This window comes from Gymnodraco acuticeps, unplaced genomic scaffold (assembly GCF_902827175.1).
Source record: "Gymnodraco acuticeps unplaced genomic scaffold, fGymAcu1.1, whole genome shotgun sequence".
Taxonomy (NCBI): Eukaryota; Metazoa; Chordata; class Actinopteri; order Perciformes; family Bathydraconidae; genus Gymnodraco; species Gymnodraco acuticeps.
This window is the reverse complement of record NW_022990940.1, coordinates 4,269,872-4,294,920: the sequence shown is the minus strand read 5'-3', so window position 1 is coordinate 4,294,920 and position 25,049 is coordinate 4,269,872. Positions and strand designations below refer to the sequence as shown.

Sequence of the window (25,049 nt, the reverse complement as noted above, 5' to 3'; positions counted from 1 at the left end):
TACAGAGAATGTTAATCCTTCCAGATGGATGAAATATGATAATACATATGATGGTGGTGGCTGCAGAGAGTGGTAAAAAAATAACCAAAGATATTTCAAAGGTAAAGCTTCTGCATAAAAAAAAGTGTTACGCTGACAGATTGCAAATGAAGAAGAGATTAGGCATACTTCTGCCACAGTATGTTAAACTTCTGCTGCAGTATTTTGAGTTTGAGTTGGAAATGCACTAGGGTTTAATCTTTCTGCTTGATGAATAAGCAGATGTATATTCACAGCATATTATTCATTGGCTTTGAACCCAGGAATAACCTTTTCCTGTTGGGTAAAGAGCCTTGGCTTATTAAGGTTGATTACATTTGACAAAAACATGGCTTCTGGAAGATTAATGCACAGAGTTAAAGCAAAAAAGGGAAGGAAGGAAGAAAAAATTAATGTATTCATATTCTCACCACTGAACTTGTAACACATGATCATGGAAACGTTAGTGAAGCAGGTACTTAACATTTCACATGAGTAGAGATAAAAAAAATAGCGAATGGTTACATTTTTGATCTATTTCTGACTGACTAGGCAAAGCAACTATGCAGTAGATTGGACACCAAGGACACATTTGGGTGCTGTGGACCCCCAATTTCTCCCACTCAATGTGTCTTTATGTTTTGATGAAATGTCAAGGCCAGTGTGGTTAGAACTAAGACTTACTGGGATGCCTGGTCTACCAGTTTAGCTAACATAAGCCCCCAAACGGTTCAATTTTGACAAGAAATCTAATGTCGAAGGTCAACTAAGAACTACTGCTGAGCTGCATCGACAAGTGCTGTCGCAACAGCACAACATATACCTTTGGAGAGGGGCTGTGTGTGCAGCAGGGCGATCAGTTGTAAATAACATGACAGGTGTCCTAAGAATAATAGTTTGCTTTCGACACATTTTTGCAGCCCATCTCGATGTGACACGGGTCTTCTCCCTCACATTGGTATTACTCAACAATCTCTATCAACTTTTTTCGAGATTTTTTGTTGCTTTTGTCTAGCTATAGAGTGTATGGATGAAGTATGTTATAGGCCTGTCCGAATGTTGGCATCAAAAACAAAAGGCAATGGGATCTTTCAATTGGATTTTGGATTAAATCAAGGAATTTGGCAAAACTTCAGCTAAATGCGATTACAAGGGGGAAAAGGCCAACGTTAGGCTATGAGCGAACGACATCACAGTTGGATGCACATCACCAACGCCAAGCTAGAGGCCAATTCAAGTTTGTTTAGTAATGTTAATACTCAATTGTTATCAACCTCTGTTTTCTAGGCTTTGGCCATGAAATAAAAAGACAGAATCTTCAAAAATCCCTTTTGTGCTAACCACAATTATTTTATCACCGGGGCTTGTAAATGCTAACTATTTTCGAGGTTTTAGGAATCATTCCTGCAGCGCTCTATTGTTTGCACATAAGGATAACACTCAACTTTAAGTCCATTTAAGTTACAAGCCGTATTGAGGTTTGAAAAACAGTGTTTTACCCGTTTGTCATTCATTATCTGTTCAGACACCAGCCTCTATTTGGGTGTATTTCCTACATTACTGTTATATTTAAAGTGCAAAATAAATTGACCAACACTTCTCTCTCTCTCTATAGATATGTATTTATGTGTATATATTTATTTTATGTTCATATGCTTGAACATGCTACATAGGTCTAGTTTTTAATATGTAAGTGCACATCCGGCAGACAGGCCACAGAGCAAGTTAACATTTGATTTGGTTTCATGTCATATGATGACATTGTCAACAACATGGGAACATCACATCCGGATAAATTGCCCTTAACAGTTGCTTTGCGTCAAACCGCTCTACGCAGTAGCATATGGCAGAGAATAACTTTGCTTCTAAAACATTATTTTCTACGTGTGATAATGCATGTGTAATCTCAGTCCACAGCAGCAGTGCATCTCTGTGTGTCAGTGCTTTCGCAGCAATTTTTTTAATTGTTTCATAGTTTGCTGCATGTCATGATGTGTAGCAAACCGCAGAGCCTGTGAGGTAATTACTGAATTACAGCATTATTCTGATATCATAGCTGTGGCCCTGCATGGTTTAATAGGTGGAACATTTCACTCATTTTGTCACAGTTAAGTGCTGGTTCACTGTTGACACCACACATTCATAACAACATATTGTTCCCTCAGCTTTTACAGTTTAATAGAGATAGAATAAGCACTGGTTTTGCATAATACTGTAAAAGTGTGTTATTGTCAATATCTGCATGATAAATTAACAGCAAGTTTCTGTGTTCTCGTTTGAGAAAAGGCAATTTTGTTTTCCAAAAAGTCGTTAGAAAACTCACACTGTGAATCTTGACACTTGAGTTGGTCTGAAGAGGATATGAAACCAAACCCTGGCCACGAAGCAGCAGGTAGAAAAAGCCTTTGGAATCAGAAAGGGTGCATTTTGAACGTCACCTTCAACAACACCTGCAGAGTAAAAAAGGACAAACCATTTCCGACTGGAGAGAGACAGATAATCTAATCCAAACATTAATTTCCTGTTTTGTAGCTGTCTTTCACTAAACAGCTTCAACATTGTATTATCAACATTGTAATTCACAACTTAATGTAATTTTAGGAAAGTGCTTGTAAACATGAATTTAAACAGACACCATGTTTAAGGGGGGTGGATTTTCTCATGCATTTTAAATGTGATTAGTGTTGACAGTACTTTCTAATGCTGCACTATAAATAAATTCCATAATTCATGTCCTAAATTCTTATTCCTACCCAAGTTAATTACCAAAACATTATCAGCAAAAAGTCAAAGTGCTGGTTGTGCCCTAAATTGTCCCCTGTTACTGAAATATATCTGATTTACAGATGTTCACGCCCATATTGGTTGCTTATTATTACACATATAGCAGTAGGGTCTGTTTGAGAATTAATTAACGCCAATGTGATTAAATAAGTAAATACAACTGTTCATGATCAACAAAATGTTATGAATTAGTTTTTATTAAATGTTTGTACTTCCCTGAAAATGTGGACAAACTCCACACATGTCAAACCGTCCACTGTTTAATTTCCAAACTTCAGAAATGTGTTAACTAAATGCTCAAAAATTACTTAAGGAACCGTATAGAGCCTGTGATAAAAACGTACGTCTCCTGCATTATGTCTCGGTAATCCAATCCTACTAGATGCAACTTTTGAGAGACTGCAGGGGGAAAAAGTGGTTTGGCAAAGGCCATGCGATCTGTTGAATGTAGAGTTTGTTTGAGGGGTGAGAAAATATGTCATTTCGGAGTCGTGGTTTATTCCAACGTAAGAGAGTGCGCACCAATCAGAAGCCTTTACCTGCCTCCTCTCCGCCCCCCCTCCCCTTTCCATCCACATACTCACTACTGAACACGACCTGCCTCCTGCCACATCTGGAGACGCTTCCCAACACGAGAAACTTCAACTTTTGTGTTTCAGAAACACTCAGGCGTGTACGAACTGTCAATCCGTCAGGGAGAATTTGGCTTTTCTCGGTGTAGTAAGTAGAGCTTCTTGAAGCCAAGTTGGCGTTTCTGTCTTTCTCTGAGTTTTTTGTTGTTGTAACATTCGTAAACTGTGGCCGTGTGTGACTTTCATACATTCAGTTCCCGTGTCACTGCCACGCTAAATTGTGTTAGTTAAACGTGGTTTCCTGTTAACATGAAATGACACATTTCCATGTTGGGTTTTCTTGAGTCAGAAATAAGAAAAGTGAAGCGCGACAGTGCGTTACTATAGTCGATTTACGCAAATTAAGTCAACAGATCTATGAAAAGTTAGTCATGTCACGCTCTGCTCTGTGACAGGATTTGTGTGTCTTGGTAAATGTAAATCTGTCTGGACTCTCTGCTCGATAGACGGCTCTGTGACTGCGTTGATGGGGACATGAGAGAATCAAATAGTAAAATCCCACAGCGACTGGTGATGGAGTGATACATTTCGGGCTTGTTTGTGCCCAACACTGATTTAACACTTGGAAGAGTGGACTGGAATAAGCCATAAACCGCACAGCTCCATACTGAAGTGTTTAAATTAGTCTGGGAGGAAATTTAAAAGACCTAAAAATACAGCGTTGGTTTCTTCCCTACAAAGAATCATTTGAACTTCCCACCGCAGAGCGAGAGCGACATAAATAGTTCTGACATGTGGATGTAATTTCAGAAGAGGAAAAAAAAGACAGATGCAGAGAAATAAAGAGAACGGGCTGAGCCTGAGCATATAGTAGATTAAAGGAAATTAAATCGAGGGCAGAGCGAGGCGATTACAGAGTTATGATTTCACAAGCCGTCCTAAGCATCGAGAGGCCAGATGGAGTGAAGAAATACAACTCGCTCCACTTTGAAGAGAGTTAAACATAATAACAAATATCATCCGAGCATCATCATTCTGTGAGTGAACCCCACGAGGACTCTTGGAGGTAGAGCTGTCTCAGGTCAGCGATGGGATCCTCTCTGCTCCACAACCTGGACTTCCTTCTCATCTCACTTCTCAGCACTTTATGCCTGGTAAGTCATTTTATATTGTGTTACAACCATGCAACATTTTATTTGACTGTTTTATCAAAAATAACTGTTCCAGCGGTGCCTCATCTGTGCACACGTCACTGAGAGCAGCATTTCATAAAAGAGATACTGAAGAAAATATAATGCCACATTCATTTTTAATAAGAAAAAACCTGAATGTATTTACAAAATTTACTTTGATGTTAATGGAATCTGCATCTATTGCAAATAAAAGGTAGCATGCTTTTGCAAGGTGTACAATAATAGATGGACAGAAAAGCAAAGCATGTAGCAAATTGCTGTCATACTAATCTGGAGTTGTTGTAAATCCATGTTATTAGAGTGTTGGAGTTTTGTTTATTGACACACTTATTGACATATTGACATGGGCTGTAGGGGTTAATAGGGCTCCTAACACAAGCTGCTGCAATTAATGATCACACTTCATTAAATCCATCTCCCCACTGTTACAACAACACAGTGTTTGTGGAAATCAGTGCCTGGTAACCTAGGTTATGTAATAAGCATGGCTTTGTGTTAACTACAAATTGATTTAAGCTCTGCACCTGACTGAACCAAAGCAATTTTGCAGTTGCATTTAATTCATAAATGCAGCAGCTCCTGAACATGTTCACCTCTCTGATTCACAGCTGTAATTATTTACTTGCCCAACATTGTGATTTATAATTGCGCTTTCAAATATTGAAATAGCTGTATCCAGAGGGCCTGCCACACACACACACACACACACACACACACACACACACACACACACACACACACACACACACACACACACACACACACACACACACACACACACACACACACACACACACACACACACACACAGGCAGACAGCACACCGAGTTGGTTCTGTGTGTGTTTTGGCGGTGGCTGTTGTGCATTCAACAGGCAGTTCGCCCAGGCTCTGAGGTACAGTGCATTTTCCCAGTGATGTGGTCCATCACTGTACCGCAGTGGACCTCTAGGCTCATTGGTTTAGATGGCAGAGGAAAACAATTATAACATTACTGTGTATTTATAGCTGATTCAACATTTAGTCGTTAAAAGGCTGTGTCTGTCCATGGTGTTTACCCGTTTTTACACTGGTGTTTGCTCAGTCTTCCTCTCTGCAAAAAAAGCAATTTCTCATCAAACTGTGACCAAACGGTAGATTTCCCTGAAAGCTTAAGCTGTGCGTGGAAAGTGTGTGTCTCGGTTAAAATAAAGTTTACATTTTAAATTGAGACATACAGTTGTCAAACTAAATGGCTGTGTCATTTTCCAGAAGCTCAGCATGTAGCCTACTATACATAATATATCCTGTCATTAATGCCAATTTTCACCAGCACAACACTATTAATTAGTTGGGTCTGCATTGTGTTTTTTATCTCAGCTGGCCTGTTGCAGTGACAGCTCCCAGACAAAGCTCCTCATCACAGAGCCTTTGTTCAGCGTGACTGGCTGCCTCACGTACTCAGTTATTACAGGTTTTAAACGGAAGCACTGCTTTAGGATCCTCAGTGAGCGTTTAATTTCTCCCTCATGACTGTGTTTTGCCCCGTGATGACTTTCACGTGTCTGATTCCTGACTGGAAGGACTACAGTTGTATCTGTCTACCAGAGCCAAGCATTATGTCAGCACTGTAAATGCTGTCATGTCTTGTAGTGCACAAGGCAGTTTTTACCAGTTTGACTCCATGTGGAAAATATCTGTTAACGACATTGCGACATTAGCCCAGAAACAGTGGCTTAGTTCCTCAACGTGGCGGGAATGTCTTGATTAAGTATCTATGTTGTGTTGGACCTTAACATCTAACAACATTACAATAGAAGTTTACAGTTTCATCAAAATTGATGAAAAAGTAGAGGATGTGGCATAACAGGCAAATATATCTTTAAAACATATATATTTTCTCTTAATTTTCTCAGTATCATTCAAAAGGCTTAACGTTTCATTGGCCCTAAAAAGCACATAGAGCCCCCCCAGAATAACGCTTCTGAGTAGCTTTAGCCAAATAACCCTCTATGGAATTTCATAACACAGATTAGAGTGCGGGATAATCTCGTCTCAATCTGTCTGTGGTAATTAGGGCCAGCAGATTACTTCCCACTAATTCATGTTGGTGCATTTGTGAAACATGCTCCTATATTACAATTTATTTTTGCAAGGCTTTTTAACTGATCTCTTGTAGGAATTATTATAATTTATTTCCCACTTTTGGGAGTTTGCATGTGTGCCTGAAGAAGCATGAAATGAAGCATCTCCTTAAATGTATTCACTTTTAATCACTCGATCTCTGCAGAATCATGCAGTTAATCACCATGGACTTTCCTAATGAAAGATTATTCAGTTGACCCTACACTGAAAGGCTGAGTGATTTTTTTTAATTAACTATTATTTTTCATTGTCTCCCTATGAGCCGCCTATGTAAACATAATGTGCAACATTTTCCATCATAAAACGAATATTTTAAATCTCAAATACAGAAGAGAAAAAATAGATTTTTTAAAAATGCATTTGACTTAATGGGGGATATGAGATGTACATTATTTCTTTGCTTTCATTTTGAAAACTATAGTTAAAATTGTAAAATAAGTGCTTTAATAATGCTGCGTTATTATTGTAAAATTAATTCTGGCCGCATCAGTAAGCCTTATTTGCAATGACTTGCAATTTCTCTTGTGACACCTTATTTGATACTAGCTATTGGTCATTTACCTTTAATGCGTTGCATTTATTCAGGGAGTTTAAACCCTGTGGTCGTAGCCTTGATCTTAATTATCTCTCTTATCAGACCCCATTAAGACATGCTTTATTCATGAAATAAACCCACTAACATTTCATACAAATATAAATTGTTGTGCTATTGCAAGGATTGTACGCCCAATTAACAGATTTTACAGTTGAGGCTTCTTTTGAAGAAATCCATTAGTGTTGTACGCTTGGCTGGACCTATCTCCAATGGAATTATTGAACATCACAAAGGCTTTTACCTTGATGAGATTGGTCACTTTTGCACTAAATGTCCTTTTACCATTTACCAATCAGAGCCCAGCCCCACTTCTAACAAAGACAATGAACAGTCTATTTATGACTTTATCAAGTTAGTTCAACTTTAGCAGCAGAAGATCTGTGGAGCGGATTGCTAATTGTTGATTAGCTTGAGCAAATGTGAGCTCTTCCCCTGGCGGGAAGCTACAAACCAGGCCAATGCAGGACATGCCATCAGGTCATGGGAATACACGAAATCCACACCACTAAAAAAACAAACAAGCAGACAGAATATTCATTGATAATCTACAATTATGCGCAAATAAGAGACCTTTTCGAAATGCAGTCATCCACTCTGGAATTAATGCATTATGAACAATGACTGCTATATTTTCAAAGGTCCTATCTTTGACCAGGGGGGAATCAAGTAAAAATAATCATTATCAATTCGATTTTGTGACTCTATGCTTCCTTGGGTGTTTGGATATATCATATTAGAGGTGTTGTGATACCCTGGAATGAACAATAACCGTAATATTAAACAAATAATATAAACATAAATAATTGCAGCACCTCTTAAATCTTACTATCCATTACTGTTATTGGTTTATTTGTAGTCTTTTGTACAGTTTTTTGACAGTCCTGGTTTGTGTATATTATTATACTTCACAAACAAACCGGCAGTGAGCTTAGATCTTGCCCCAAGGTAGCTTTGACATATTGGTTTGTAGGCTGATAATTATTTGATACTAATCCTTCAAGTGGGAAAAGGATGAAACATTTTCATTATAGCTTTGACAAGGCATAGAGTTATGATTTCTATCCATCAGGGAACTCCCACTGTGTTTCCCATGTGCAGGTTCTGGTTCTATGGAGAATTGTAATAGTGTTTGTTACGTGTACTTCATTGTCTGGCCTCAATTCAAAATGTCTGAAAGAGATTTCTCTATCTAAAGACGAAATAAAAAAAGTTGATATCTGGTTGTACCGGTATTGTGTCCGTCTGTCCGGCGGGCTGCCATCGTTTATGCCCTTTTCACATTGTGTAGAAATGTAGAAAACAATATAACACACTGTTGTATCAGGTGGTGGCAGTCCACTGATTGTACAATGTTATGATTGGTTCTTAACAAGTGGCTTGAAGGAAATAACACACAATTTCACATCATGCAAACATTTCAAATTATAGCCCTTTTGAAAAAGCTGACAGTCTTTACAATTCTTCATGTTCGCTGCTGCGTATGTTTAAGCTCTCTAAAAGAACTCATTGTGATGAAATGATTTATCCCACTGGTCTTGGGTCTGTCGTTTGTCTATATTAAAAGCTTTTTCTCCGTATTGACATATAATGATCATCTCCACAAGCTTGATGTGAATTAGCAGGTGTGAAAGGGGACAACAGGTCGTGAAAGCTTTTAAAGTCGTGTTTTAGGTGTACTTATGGAAAGGGCTTAAAACCACAGAAAGCTTGCAGCTCTGCGGTGACGGTCTGCAGACACTTGCACTCATGGCTCGAGTGAAATGTCACATCATTGAAAACACACCAGAAAAAAACAAGTTTACTCCCTCTGCTTTGAGAGTATCATGTAATTGCCCGTGAAGGACTGTGGATAAATTTAAATCAGCAGGAGTTTCAAACGCTGAAGGGTGTAAGAGAGGCTATTTTAGTGCACAGATGGTACCACCTTGGTTCAAATGTAATTTCTCCCTCCAAATGAGATTATGTGGTTGGCAGACTTGAGACATCCTGTTTTGCAATTTAGTTTTACAGCGCATTATGTGGATTTAAGCAGCATGGAGGTGTAAACTATGTGTCAGCTGCTGTACATGCAGTAGATTGTGAGTCACTTCTGTCGTCACTGGTCAGTTAACATGTTTGTCTGAATTTTCCCTGGGATTAGTCTGGGATTGAGCTCACAGAGGCAACTTGTAATGGGAAAATACTTTTCACACACATATCATTATGCTGTGTTTTTCACTGCAGAGCTTTACAGTAGCTGAGAGGATTCCTGAGATAATTACAGAATAATCTAATTACTTGAACTTTTTCAATAGCAAGTCATACATCCTGTGGCACAGGTATCTTTTTTTGTGTATTGACTGACACATAGCTCAGTTTTTAGTGGGCCTGTGAGTCAGACTCATAACGTGTGTTAATAGGGGAGTCTTCAGTTTCACCAGCATGGTAAGGTTATACCATGGCTGTGTTTGACTCAGGAAAGGGCTTGTTTTCTTGACTTACCCTGACCTCTGCTTTTTTCCCCCTTAGCTTTCCTCTTGAAAGATGGAAGAGTATGTGTAACTCAATACCACTTTGTCTCTGCTCTATGAACTTCAGCATTCATAAATAGTTTGACTGTGTGTACGTTATAAGTTTTGGTTGTTGGCAACAACATATTTTTCCCTTTCTTCTATGCCTTTTTATATCTTGTAACCTTGACGACTTAATGATGCATTTAAATCAGCTTCCTAGTACTCAATAATCCTGTGAGTGACGCATCTTCAAAAGCACTTTGACAAAGATCAGTGAAACAGAGAAGGCAAATTAATGAGGCCAAAGATGTTTTTCAAACAACATCTGACATAATAGCTCACACACACATTTTCTTTCCCTTATTTTGGACATGCCATGAATTAAATGAATTGTTACCAGGTTGTTACTTGCCGATGGACAATTCCCAAGTTTAAGCTGAATTCCCCAGTGGGATACGGCTATCTCGTTCAAGTGGCTATTTGTCAAATATTTCAGAGTTATAGACTGCCTCTCTTCTGCCTGGCTTTGATAAGGTAATCTACATAACGTCCAATATCAAGATTGTTTTAACTCAAGCATTGCAATAAGAAATTGGCTGGAATAGCAGTATATTGAAACTCAACAATTCTAAAAGGTGGAGGCTGGTGATTGATTGCCAGTGCTTTGATACGTTTTCTTCTTATGTGGTCCTTCCTCATCACTTACCTGCTGTATCAATATTGTGGTGCAGACTTCCTTGCGGGCAATATGCTTGGAATCTCTGAGAACCTCAGTTGAGTTGACATGTGAAAATTCTCAGAAATGTAGATGCCTTTGTCGTTGACCTACGTTTCTGCTCAGCCCAACCCCCGCTGTTGGTGAAGGGATTGAGTTTCAAGTTTACAGAAGCAGCCAGACTCATTCTACCCTCCTAAATGCAACACCAATTGAGTTTGTACACAATTCAATTACTTACATTATCAGGGGCAGGAATGGTATTTTCTTATTGAATATATGGCAAAACAGCCACAAAAAATATCAAATCAAACTCCAATGTTAACCAATCCTTTTATCCTGTAAAAACAAAAACATTTTAAGTACAAGATTTCATACATCTGATCCAGTTGTTTACGTGATTTAAAAGCAGCTCAGATCTGGGCCAGGAATACTCCCCTGGCACATGGCATATGACTGAGAGGAGGCCGCATTTCTTAAAAGGACCTTTATTAGTTTCATTGCAAAACTCTGGGCCTTATGGGTTTGTAAGTATGCAGTTCACAGATCCAGATTTTCCAGCAATAAGTTAGAAATCCTGACACTGTACAGGGGAAGTCGAGCTGCTTGGCAATTAACGCGTGAGCCAATGAGAACAAACCCTGAATGTGGAAGCAAAGTTACGTTTTTTGCAGATCTTAAAGAGGTTAAAGTATTCGGTATAAATAAACTTGTAATGATCTACAGCAGGGGTGTCCAAACTTTTTTCACCGAGGGCCAGATACATACAAATATACGAAGGGCTGGGCCCCTCACTGGTGAGGTAAATTGCCTCATAAGTTAAAGTGCACCTATCATGCTATTTTTAGGTAATAGCATAGGTCTCAGATATATAAAAATATATAAAAAACATGTCTATGAAGTGTTTTGCTCAAAATACCAAACAGATCACCCATTCTAGCCATGCCTCATATCCCTCTATTTCACTTCCTGTTTCAAAAGTGCTGATTTTGGGTATAAAGCTTTTTTTTAAAAAAAGGAAATTGATAACAAAAAAGGAGGGGGTGGAGCTCATGCGGGACCCGGCAGCTACTGTCTAAACTAAATACTGCTGTGATGAAACGCCATATCATGGATTATCAAGGATTATTTCTGAAACAGTATGGAGCTTAAAGGCTTTCTCTCTTGCCGGTTATACCACAAGGTGAGTTCCTTTCTATTTCCTGCTTCTTCACACACATGCTCTCCAGTACAGGTTAGCTCTGAGTGCTAGCGATGCTAATATAAACACCGACCATATTACGTCCAGTCGGGCATTGTTTCTGATAGCAACTTTCTGATAGTGCCGTGGGTCAACATTTCCGATATTACGTCATATCGAACGTAAATCTGGATCAGCTCCGTTGTACCCCCGTTTTTAGAGATTTGGGTACGGAGGAAAAGAGAGAGGGTTTTATTTTCTGACGCTGCGTGAGTTCCCCGACGCACCGGGGACACATATTTATTAGGGCTGTCAAGTTAACGCGTTAATAAAAAAAAAAATTATTTATAATTATTTTAACGCGATTAACGCATGTGTATTTTTTGTCCTCGGCCGCCCCATAGTTTCAGAGAGCATCGAGTTTAAAATACCATCTACAAGCTGATGCTGACAGCCCTGCTCCTGCCGCCCGCTTGTGGCAGACCACACTTCCACGCTCACCGGCAGGCACCGGCTGGCCATCGGGAGGACCGGGAGGGTGTGTGTATGTGTGGCACGAGCGAGCGAGGCACACCTTACGTGTATTGCTGTTGTTAGCATCTGGTGCTAGCTAGCTGCGCTAACGGATATAAGGAGCTGTTTCAATGAAAACAGAGGAGCGACATTTCACCGAGCACTTGACTTTATGCAGGTAGCCAGACAGTGGGACATTGTACGAAAAGTCAGCACACTCAGCACGGATAGTGCGCGCAACATGATTGCAGCGTCCAGGCAGCTCCCGTTCGAGCATATGCCTTGAGTTGCACATAGCTCCAACGATCCATCACAGTGTCTCTCTCCACACACACACACACGCACACACACACGCACGCACGCACGCGCACACACACACACACACACACACACACACACACACACACACACACACACACACACACACACACACACACACACTGTATTGTATTATTGTATGAGAGGTTCCAGGTTGAATTGAGGCGAATATTTGTAATATTCAGAGGTTGTTGTGTTTAATATTCATGAGAATATTTGTCATTGTTGAAATGATAATAAACACACATATAAAGCATATTTGTCCACTCATATGTTGATAAGAGTATTAAAAACTTGAAAAATATCCCTCTAAGGTACATTTAGAACAGATACAAAATGTGCGATTAATTTGCGATTAATCGCGATTAACTATGGACAATCATGCGATTAATCGCGATTAAATATTTTAATCGACTGACAGCCCTAATATTTATGTATAAAAGACATAAAAAAGTGCATTTTGCATGATAGGTCCCCTTTAAGTTGTAAGTCAGCAAAATCAATCAAATGTAGGTAAATTATGCTTGTTACTTGAATATGCTTTATGAAAAAAAACAGCCTACATCACAGATCTCCATAGGGTTTCTTATATTTTGTTGGCAGCTCATCCTTTAGAAAAAGGAGCCTCAGATTGCTTATAATAACACAGGAAGGGTATATTTCAAGCTTGTTATGTAAATAAGTCATTAGGCTTTTTTCTTATCAACTTAGATTTGTTAGAAATAGTTCTACTTTAATTGACTGAATGTATTTGAGACATTTGGCTTATTAATTCATGAATACTACTGTGTAATATATGTTTGCATATATATTGGAGAAGTAGAATATAAGAGAAGCACAAGTTTCATTTGTGGGCCATATTTCATTATACTTTTTGAATTAGCTGAGGGCCGTTTCAAAATTGCCCCCGGGCCGTAGTTTGGACACCCCTGATCTACAGGAATTACATTTATATTTGTGACTGACATTAGTGAGTATAATGTTAATTAACATTAATGTGTCAAAGGTCAGATAGATAATTAACTCCTAGCACTATGCAAACTAGTTACTACAAGTTAAACTTATGGAACTCACAAGTTCTTCCTGCATCATTAGAAGATATTGCTCATTGTCCAAAATGCCCCTGTGTCTTTCCCTATAGCCCTATATATCCAGTGGCTAGTAAGCAATTACTGAATGAGTGGATTAGTGAAAAGGTTAATTAACTATTAAACCATGCAACGTTGGTTGATTAAATGTACTATGTCTATGTTCATGTTGTTGTGGTTTAATGTTTGCTTTTTTTAACAATCATAAGCAGTGCTTCAAAATGTGCGCAATAAAAGCATATTAGTGAATTTGTGCATAACACCATGTCACTCTCATGCTTATTTCTGGATTCAACTCTGCAATAAGGTGTATTGTTGATGTGATGTGGCAATGCAGTTATTGAAAGAACAATAGTTCTCTGTTGAATAAGTTCATATTTATTAGTTATTAACGATATTTTTCAGGGATAATATGTATCATAAAGGCTACAGTAAATAATTGTAAAAGCCGATTAATTATAGATTCAGCCTGTACTGTAATAAAGGAGGCTGCTACATCAGTTTAAAAGATTTCCAAGTTTTGTGTTAATTATCCCATGTCCAAAATGACTACTTAAAGGTAACCAAAAGTGCTTATTTTACAGGTCTTGGAGAGCACTACTACATATGCGAGAAAACAAATCTAAAAGCATTTTGTGGTTCAAGAGGGGCTGCACAAACTCAGGTTAATTGGCTGAATTGATGACACTTGAGTCAAATACTGTATGGTTGGGGCAGCCAACTATTTTAAACACAATTTAAAAACAAATGTGGTGGTGTGGAGCTAGAAAGAATTAGCCTAACATTAACAGAACTCGGTAGCTCACTCCTCATATTGGCTGCAGGTTATCATCTCAAAGCTACATTAGCTGCTACTAGCATAACACAACTGAATCCATCACCACTGAACTTGCATTGTGGGTAATGAAGGCACCAGGTTTTGACAAGGAAGAAGATGTAGCAAATGGAAAAGAGGATATTTTTGATTCTGCTGAAATTATGTCTTGGAGAATTTTGATAATGGGCCAAGGAAGCAAATTTCTGTCTGCAAGGTACAGTCGTCTGGTTTCAGTTTGTGTGCAGAGGCACTTTTTTGGTTCCCCTGGGAACATTTGAAAATGATTGCTTGCTAACAATTATGCAAATGAGAAAATGCTCAGAAATCGGGTGCTTTACGCTCTTTCTATGTGCTAATAATCTGGTCCACTTCAGTTCACCACAGTGTTAACCTATGAATTAAGAGTATATTACTAAGATTTAAATATACTTGGTTAGAGTGAAAGCAACACCTTCATACACTGGGAAAAAAACATATTTTAAAAATGTAGTCCATAAAGATGATTTTGTGTTAGTGCTCATTTTTTGTGTATGATGTGCAGAGCTAATTATCTTTGACTGAGTAACGGCTGTGTTAACAGTAAGCTGAACGTGTGATATCGACTTGCGCTTTTCTCATCCATGCAAACTGTTTGCCTTTCGCTACAGACTCTGCCTTTTACCCAGTTCCAGCCATTTTCAGTCAAATAAAAGCATGGTTCAAAGACCTCAGCACCAGTGACCCTGTAGTAAGTGGAAAGTGGAAAGCTCACGCTGACAGGCCGCTTGCAGACCTCTCAGTTGGAGCACACCGTGAACAGTGTTGTCCATGTGTGCTTACATTTCCCTCAGTGCACTAGACAGTCTGAGCATCCTCAAATGGATGCATCAACATTTGTGTCTCTGATATGTATTAAATCCTTAAACGCAGTGATATATATGTATCTTTGGAGTTAATCCATTAATGGCTCAGCACATCATTTAGTGGCTTTATGTAATCAGATTTGTGCAAGAACATCTTTTTATAGAGCAAGCTGGCTTGTGAGCAGCCTTTGACAAATACAATGATAAAAAACACCCTATGGAAAACACATTACAATGTCTACAATGTGATTTGTATATAATCTTCCTTAATATCTTGTGTTTCAAATGGACTTACTGTATGTCTTGTGAAGGCTTTTCCCTTGAAGTCACACTGGAAATTATGTTGCGTGTTATTTAAATTAAGCCCTCAGCAATGCTTTAAGGAAAGAGGCTACAACGCAAATAGTAAATATCACTTTGAAGGTCATAGTATAGTTGTTACAGTCATGTTATATAATGGTTTTCTATTGTTCAGCACAAAAATGAACCCTATGATAACAATTAATATGTTAAACTGAATTGATCAACATTATGGTTTTGTTCTAAAAAAGGAATACATACATAAACTAATAATAATAATAATAAGGTTGTCAGTTATTAAACTGGAGTGTTATTCATTTTCTTTTCTGTTAAATAAATAATTAGAGAGATGACTGACCTTGCTTGATGAGTTTAAGTAGTCCTCTACAAAGCACCTCAATCAAGGTGACCAAGTGCAAAGGTTCACTCTCAGCAGCCACTTCAATAAGCAAATCAAAAGGGTTGAATATTAGTGCAAAATGAGGGACACCTTGGGGTGCTTAAACGGTGCCTAATTTGTCTACAATTTAGAGGCTTTATTGGGGAGGCTGTAACAATTAGGGGAAAACATTGTCCTTGCCCTAGTTGTTAGCGAGCAGCAGGCTGCATAGTGCCCCGTTGGTCGACAGTGATAAGGGGCTGATTGACTCTACATGTGTCACCTTTTTTGTACTCAGCTCCTTCTTCACTCAAATGTTAAATGTCTGCAGCACTGATTGCTCTGTTGTGCTCAGCTCTTGCTAGTAATGGCCCACAACATACTTGCTATGGAAATTATTTTCATCAGGTTCCTAAGGTCACAAGGACAAGCATTTGCTTCTGGCTTCAAAGTGTGCTTCATTGTGTTCACTCCTACCAGTCAAACTGGTCAAATATTTTTGCCCACAGGCCCCCACTGCGCACCAGTTTTCCGTGTATTTGTGCTGACTCTTGGACAGGCAGTTCCACATAGCTTTCTGGTTCATTGACTTTAGTTTGATCATTATGTCGTCAAAATCACTCGCTGAGCTGTGACTTAAAAGCACAAGATCATCCAGAATGACCGGCTGTGGTAGTTATAGGGCTGCAACTTACAATTATTTTCATTACTGATGAATCTATGTCACAACACACACGCCCATCTTCGAATCACTAAACTAAAACATAAAAGATAAGGCATAACGAAAGGTCTTTGTTGGCCCATGCTATATCTTTCAACAGGCTTTATGTAAATCAGGCCAATAGATGTTTTGAAATGGATAGATATTTTTCTGCTGATAAACAGACAAACAGTGGAGGCAGAGTCGGGGTTTCTGGCATAACTTCTTCAAAGCTGCATGGAGAAGGGAAAAGGAGGTCAAAACTCCAGCACCACTTTTAGTAAATAGAGCATCACTTGGAGTGTATGATGATGCAAACAGACGGCATCCATGACCCCCTGGACTAGATTATATTGTGAATTGAAAATATCATCATTGATTATGTTGTAGTCTCTATTGGGTTTTCATGAGCAGCGAGAGCGAGCAGCAGTTTGATCTACGTGCCGAGAATACTGATGGTGGCCGATACTCACATCCATTTGGACTTGTTAAAGTGCTTCTCTGTAATGATACTTTGGCTTTGTCTTGTTAAACAAAATGGTATATGAATTGAAAAATTGGCTTTGAGCAATTCATTATAATGATGACAGTGAGATTGTGGGCTCCAAAACTGGAACAAGGTTATGCAAATGAATTGCTGTTAATTGAGGACAAAGAAAGATTTGTGGCTGCCACAAAGACGCTAATGGGAATGAACTGAATTTCTTTCAGTTCAGACGCATTGGATACACCGCACCTGAACCATTAAGTCCACCTGGCCTCACTGTCATCATTCATTTATGAAACCTTTCGTGTAAAAAAGAAAAAGACCACTGAGAGACTTGCAGTCGTTTTATGGCTCATGCAGTGTTTTCTTTTATCAGAGTGTATTTTGGTGAAAGTGTCATTTAAAAATAGATGAGTCCATTAGAAAGTACCTGCTGTCAATCCTTATGAATATCACATAGACCTACTTTTTGTGAACTCACCTATTTTCATTTTCACAAGAACAGTAGGTAAAGGCAATTTCCAAATATTTTGTAAATAATTAATATTCAATGTGTTGTTTGAGTCAATGTTTACCATGAATAAATGATGCTGTTTTCATGCCAACATGACATCCTCTCATGTTTTATCTTTAGTGGCTGTGATTTAGAGGATTATTCCTGAGGTTGCCAAGCAGTGACTGATTATGATATGGTATAATTTGCCATTAATACTACAGCGTGTGTAGAGAACACCGTCTGTTATGAGAAATAAAAGCTCTAAGGATTATAATTCCATTTAGAAATGTATTTTTAACCTATGATCCTTATAATCTATATACAAAAGATGACTGCATTTACATTTATTGTAACTCTTTGTCCTCCTTGCAGTCTGCCACAAGTATTATTAGTTGACAATTTGAAAAATCCATTAAGATATTATGAGTTGTCCGGTGCATTTGATTGTTGCATAAGCAGTAGTCTTTAAGCTTTTAATGAAAATTAAAATGCTTTATTTGCATTGCTTTATTGCTCATGTGTACTTAATCCCTTATGTAATGCAAAACATTTCTTTTTTGTATGTGGGAGAACCACCCAATCAGAGCTATCTCGGCTGTATGCTGCCTTTTAGAGCACACACAATGTTTCCATCAAGGACAAAAGTGCTGTTCTTCAGGCTTATGACCAGAACAGGGTATAATTAGGAACTAAATGCTGCTTCAAGTCAGAATGTGGTCTGCAAGCATTTCCAAAGGACAACCAGTCTTGTGGTTTGTGGTTTTTATCATCAAATGCAAATTGCACAGTTGAAGAGGAGTGGCACTGACTCATAGAGTTTATAATATCCAGGAACCTCATCCGCTAAAACATTCATGCGGTGCAATATGTCAAAAGTAACATATTCATGTTTTTTCCAGATAGTGCGCTGGCCATTAAAAACAAGATTCAGCAGAGATATAATTTTCGTAGACCCCCCTATTTTGTGGAGAAAAACATACAGGAAAGTCCAAAAGCCCTGGAGATCAAATTTTGAATACATGCCAACAACAAGGAAGTGAATGTTAGCCAATGGTGCAAAGAATGGCAAATGACCAAAACAAGTACATTAAACAAACATTGGACTGTATATCCATAATAGAGGCGCTTTACAGTGACCAGAGTAAATATTATCTGTATATTATTTATCATCTATGTGATGAAGTGTGATCTGGAAAGGAAAGTCTCACTTTATATGCACATTTACCTAACAATCTCATCCTCACTGAGGAACCAGCTCACAGAGGGAGACATTATTGGGGGGGTTTGGAGTCGGTAAGGAAAATGTATACGTTTGTGTTTCCAGATAAAAATAAGTTGCTATCAGAGGTTTTTTGTTGACAATCAAAACACAGTTTGAAAGTTTGAAAGTTAATGCCACTTTGGTGTTTTTTAAATATGTTGAAATTGACCCTGAAAAAAGGAAATTCATACACACTCCCAGAGACGGCAAATCTCACATAACATATGTCGGTAAACACATCCATCAATAGGGAGAACATCTAAGAATGATGTAAAAATAAGATCACATTTGCAAAGAAATCTGCCATTATCCATTCAGTTGCAGACAGTACTTATGTGACTTTATGACATTACATTTGAAAAATGCACAGACTGTTCTTCTGCAGTGGTGATGTGTTATGTATGATTGATTTAGGGCATAGTCAGTCGATAGACTTAAAGATTAAGCTCCATTGTTGGTATTGAGACAAATTGAACATCAATTCATCTTTATTAGTGTTCGGTGATTTTTCTGTTGTATCACACCTCAAGGCAATTTCTGCTGTTGGTTCCAAAACATCTATTTTGTAACGCTGGAGATGAAGATGAAGAAGCTGTCTAAACCCAGACTGTTGTCTTGGCTCTCTGCCAGTGGCTGACTGAGAGAGACAGCTTTTGGACTTGTCGTGGTCCTCTAGTAGTGCCACCATCAATTTGCCCTTTCAGTTTACTAGTGAATTTATCTCCTATTCCATCCATCCATCCATCTTCTTCCGCTTATCCGTGGTCGGGTCGCGGGGGTAGCAGTTCCAGCAGAGAGCCCCAAACTTTCTTTTCCCTGGCGACATCAACCAGCTCTGACTGGGGGATCCCAAGGCGCTCCCAGGCCAGCGAAGAGATATAATCCCTCCACCTGGTCCTAGGTCTACCCCTTGGTCTCTTCCCAGCTGGACGTGCCTGGAACACCTCCCTAGGGAGGCGCCCAGGTGGCATCCTAACTAGGTGCCCGAACCACCTCAACTGGCTCCTATTCCCATGGTTCCAATACAAAGAGACAAATGTAATATTTTCCTTGTCCTAGAACTGTTCCCACTGTGGCACCATTAGGCCACAGTGGCTTGGGAGTTTAGAAAGCAATCATTCAGTTTATGGTTATATATTTGTCATAATTTACTAATCTCGATGTCTTTAATTGAGAGTCTCAAGGATATTCCCTTGATTGTGACATATGACGTGCATGTTTTTATAATACATTATAGCTAACTACCTCCTATAATGTATGCTTCATGGAGCCTTCAATGCAGTCATGATAATCACAAATACAAAAAAAAATGTAATCCACCATTTTTAGTAATCATTCAGTTAGTTGCATTACATTTACAAATAAATGTAAAGCGTCTTTGGGTCCAGAAAAGCGCTATATAAAATTAATATATTATTATTATTATTATTATTATATATTTTTTAATATTCATGTCATGTTGTAGTTAAAAGAGTGCTTAGATTCATTCATTTATCTTTATCGTTTAAATTATTCAGCTATTGCAAGTATATTCGCCAGCAAGCAGGCATTTCATTATCAAGATGCTGCATTGTTTCTGTGTTCAGACGTGGAAATATGCTGTGAGTGATTTTAACGATCCACACCACCACGATAATGAGACATTTTCTTTTTAATCTTCTAAATTTACAGCGGTCAGTGCAAAGGTCTCAACCATTTCAAGCTTCAGACTTTTGATCACACAATACTTTGCTGTCATGATTTAAAACAAATCTGGTTTGATATGAGTTTTTGATTTTAGACTTAGAGTTTTGTTCAGTAGTGTATTTTTTTTGTATTAAGAGTAGGTCTGCGATACTACTAATATCATCTTTAGGGTGTGTTTGACTTGGCTGATAGATAATTACACGCCTTTAAACTCAGTGGAGCTTTTACCGATCATTTAAACTCTCAACTTTTTAGCTTTGTGCTCTCTATTGAAAGTCTACCTTACGAGTTCCAGCATTTCGCTCTCTTATTCACTGTAGGGCATTTCAGGAAATGACTTTGGTCAACCACAACTTTCTTGAAAAAAGAAAAAGCGCAAGGCTGTCCACAATCAAGACTGTTGGTAATGTACCGGAAACCCAGTGTCTCCACTCCATGTATGCATGCCGTCTATCCACGTGACTCCATTTTTACATTAAAATAAATGTATTTTTTACTTATAAATAATCACAAATCTACAAATGAACACTGAATATGGGACCAGTCAAGCTGAACTTTTGTAAGTAAATAAAACTGTAAGTTACTAAAATAATATAGAAACCAAATGCTGGAATTAGAACTGTAAATGTTCCTTCAATCACATGCTATATACTGTAGTGTCAGTATTTAGCCATAGTGGTTCAACACTGTCTTGCACACAAGCCTAAAAACAGTTCTCTCAATATTGGTCTTATATCCTTGCAGCGCGTTGCAGTCTAAGTCATCAAGCTGCAGTTTGCAAAGACAAATAGAAACGTGCGGTTTATTCAAGTGGCGTTTGTATTCTAGCGACCGGTGATGAAAACACACATGGCGTGTATTTTTCAAATTTTCATTTTGGCACACATGCAAAAAGTATTTGACAAAAAGATTACTGTTTTGAGTGAAATGCAGTAAATAAGAATGTCAATGTTTCTCCCTGTAAATGTTTACTTTGGAGGTTTGGAGTCTCGCCAAGAGAGGAGGACTAGTTTTCAGAAATAATCAGGGGGCACACTTATTACAGGATTCTCTTCTTAAAATGGTAAATGATACTCTACTATGTCTGTGTGAGATGGCGTCTGCAGATAAAGACATACATGTCCCTCTTTTTTAAGGGTTAGAAAAAATAAACCGCAAAAGTCCCCGCCTCATTTTAGTTTCATGTTTTACAGGGGTTCAAACTGACCTGGAAAGGTTAAGAAATGTGTTGGTAATGTGTTGGAACGGCAGCTTTACTAGACAGGTTTGTGAAAGCAAAAGACTTGTGTACAAAAAGGAAATTGTATGTGAAGTGTAATAAACATATCACTTCACTTTGAAGTGTTTGACTGAAGTGAAAAAATGCAACATATAATATCAATTACTGATCTATAACATAATAAGAGCTTGGTATTTTAAATTCAAGCTGTGAAAATGCACAATTACAAAACTGCCAAACTACTCATACTGTTCTTTATATGCTTTGACGATAATGACACTTGTCCTTTCAGAGCAGTTACCATCCAGATTTACTGTTTCTGGTTTCCTGTTGGTTCAGCTTTTCACCTTAAGTAACACCAGCCGGTTATTCAGATGAAAATAGTGTGACCGCCTCAGCAGCGTTCAGTGGAATATTCTATATTGGCTTAGTATACAGTAAACAGGTAGTATCTATCCTTGTTCGCCTGCGGTCAAATGTTGTTCCATCTGTGGTTGTTTACTGTGCAAAGCCATAAACGTCTTCATTCTGTAACCTTATTCAGCGTTCAGACTGGACATCCTTATTTCAGGACTGAGAGTACTGACAATGTTGATGGATTGAGGTATTATGGTTTTGTGTGCAGCAAATCCACGACAGCTTGGTATTTACAGTATCATTTTAAGCTTACAAAAGAGACAATGTATACACGTCTTTGTTCCCAAATTACTTTTTCTCTCAGCACGCAGATTTAGAAGTTCCTCTGCAGCTTACTCTGGACTTTAAACAGGCTCTAGAGAGAACTTAGAAAGTCTGGAAGAAAGTAAACTTTGCTGCAAAAGAGATGGTGTTCAGTTCATTGGTTGCAGCCAACTGTAGAACTATACATCCTGCTTGGTGTAGTAGTACATAACTACAATAACTGTACGAGCATTTCAATGGTGCAACAATAATCATGCATTAACTAAAATATATACTGGTATTAAATCAAGTTCTGTACTTTAAATGCAAATGTGATGTACTTTTCCAACTTTACCGGCTTCAAATCAATGTAGTAATAATCCCAAAAACATAATAAATTATAAAACAGCTCCAACAAGGGTATTTATATTTTTTATATTTTAGAGAATTTAGATAAAAGCACATTTTGTATTGAGAGAAGGAGTTAATGACTGTACTGACAATGATGTGCTATTAAATTGACCAAACACAGATAGAAACATCTCATATGCGCATATTTAACAAAATAATCATGTTGGACAGATTCAAATTAACAAGGGAGAAATGGACAAATAATCCGCACCAAATTGTAGTTACAGAAAGCCTGAAATGATAATTATATTCTAAGAACATATTAAGTGTAGTTATTTGTATTTGTGTATGGACGTAACCACTTCACTCTGTCTGTCTCTTTTTTATTTTCTTCGGATGTTGGGACTAAATTGCCGCTTGTCAACATATTTTCCTTTCTCATTGTAAAACCTATGAGCAGAATTAGATTTCTACATAGCAGCAGCCAGGTTTGCTGTGAGCAAACGTCTGTCTTTCATTTGTACTGTTTGCTCTGCATCACTGAACCAAAAAAATAAGACTAGGAGTTTTTTTTAGCCATACCTCCAGGCACATTGTATGGCATACACGTTCGTTTGTGTTTTTATATTTCATTTCGCTGGCTTTCATTGGCTCAAAGCACCATGAAAACCCCCTTATAACAGACGATCGTGATTTGTGCGCTGATCCATGCTTTAGTTTCAGAACTAGGCTTGAATTTCTATGTTTTTATTTCCTCTTTTCTTGTCACACTAAAAGAATGAATGTGTTCTTTTTCAATACAATCACATTTGTCATGCCCAAGAGTGATCCTCAGAGAAACAGAGAGCCAGGCGATGTGACCTATTAGTAAGGAAAATATTTTCATGACTGGAAAAACCACACCTGAGGTTCCACGACACTCTCTAACACAATGTTCAAAAGCTGAGACGTATAGGGTGAGAACATTTTAGGAAAATAATAGTGTGTTTGTTCGTGTTATACATTTGTCGAGTTCGATTAATGACCACACAGTTGTTACAACCACAGGAATACAAACTGGGACTATAAACAACAAGTGAAATGGAAACTGTTTATATAAGGGAGAAAAAAACGTCCTTTTTTGCTTCATGTCAGGAATAAATATAGTGCTTTAACACTGATGGGTGGATTGTTATGTTAAGTACAATTTAATCTGACCTTCTAGATAGACCAGGCTGTCTTTCATCCAGGCTACCCTGTTGCTTTCCCTCATATTCCAAAATAAGAAAATGTCAGCAGTGTACATTTTCAAGAATATTTCACAGAATGAAACCAGATTCAGAGCGTGTTGCCTGCAGCACTGTGACCAAAGATGAGGAAACCCATGGCTGGAGGGTTTTGAAGCAGCTGTGAAGAGAAAATCATGTCTGGAGATATCAAAAGTTGTCAATCTAGCATTGAGTTACAGTCAGTAAGGTTAAGAGAAGTCTAATAAAAAGTAACAATCTCAAATATGTTGTCTGTTAAGTGAATATCTATTGCCAAATGAGGTCGCACAATTTGAGCCAATGGCCAAGTGATGAGAGCCCTTGCATTAACAGTTTTTAGGAAAATTACAATGATGATCTCTAGAAAGGGAGATCGAAGAAATGCCGTAAATTATTAAGTTCAATGTATCAAAATCAACTAAATTCAATACCAAATGGCTTTTTAGATAATGCATGTATTCGTTGTTGAATCAGTGTCAGTCATGATTAAAAGATCTGCTCATTGATCATAATGAGCACTTTCAATTTGGTAACAAAGTTTCCCTGTTGAATCAATCACATTGTCCTACTTGTCTATATTCTATAAGAGAAAAGATCGATTGTTTCAGATCCATCAGGCATCCCAGTTGTTGAGTCTTAATGTCAAAGCCTCTTTGGATGTGTAAAAAATGTCAATATTGCTTAATGATGTTGTTCCATGTAGGGTTTACTACATGAGTCTTGCACCTCACTGCCATTTAAACTCAAATGTTCCGTTTATTAACTCAATGTCATTTTCTAATTTTCCAGGCTTACGCAGATGATGTGCTGACGAGAGACGAGCAGATAGGCCTTTTGTTCAGAGCCAAACAGAAGTGTGAGGAGAACAACAAGTCAACGCAGAAGGTTCCTGGTGAGTAGAGAAACAATATGCTTATGTAAAGTGGTAACAATGACAATGATAACATGGTTATTATGCAGGGTCACAATGTTCAACATTGAAGTTTAGCATGTTAACATTGTGCAATATGTTTC

At 38.1% G+C, this 25,049-nt stretch overlaps 1 protein-coding gene across 1 annotated transcript in view; it reads left to right on the top strand.

Annotated features, from left to right (window-relative positions):
- The first annotated feature begins 3,428 nt into the window (after positions 1–3,428).
- The window catches only part of pth1r (parathyroid hormone 1 receptor), a 46,761-nt gene continuing 25,140 nt past the window's right edge, over positions 3,429–25,049 (top strand). The window contains exons 1-2 of the mRNA XM_034234426.1: positions 3,429–4,528; positions 24,825–24,927. Coding sequence (XP_034090317.1) covers positions 4,463–4,528; positions 24,825–24,927 — 169 coding nt within the window. The 5' untranslated portion in view covers positions 3,429–4,462. The remainder of the gene's footprint in view (positions 4,529–24,824; positions 24,928–25,049) is intronic.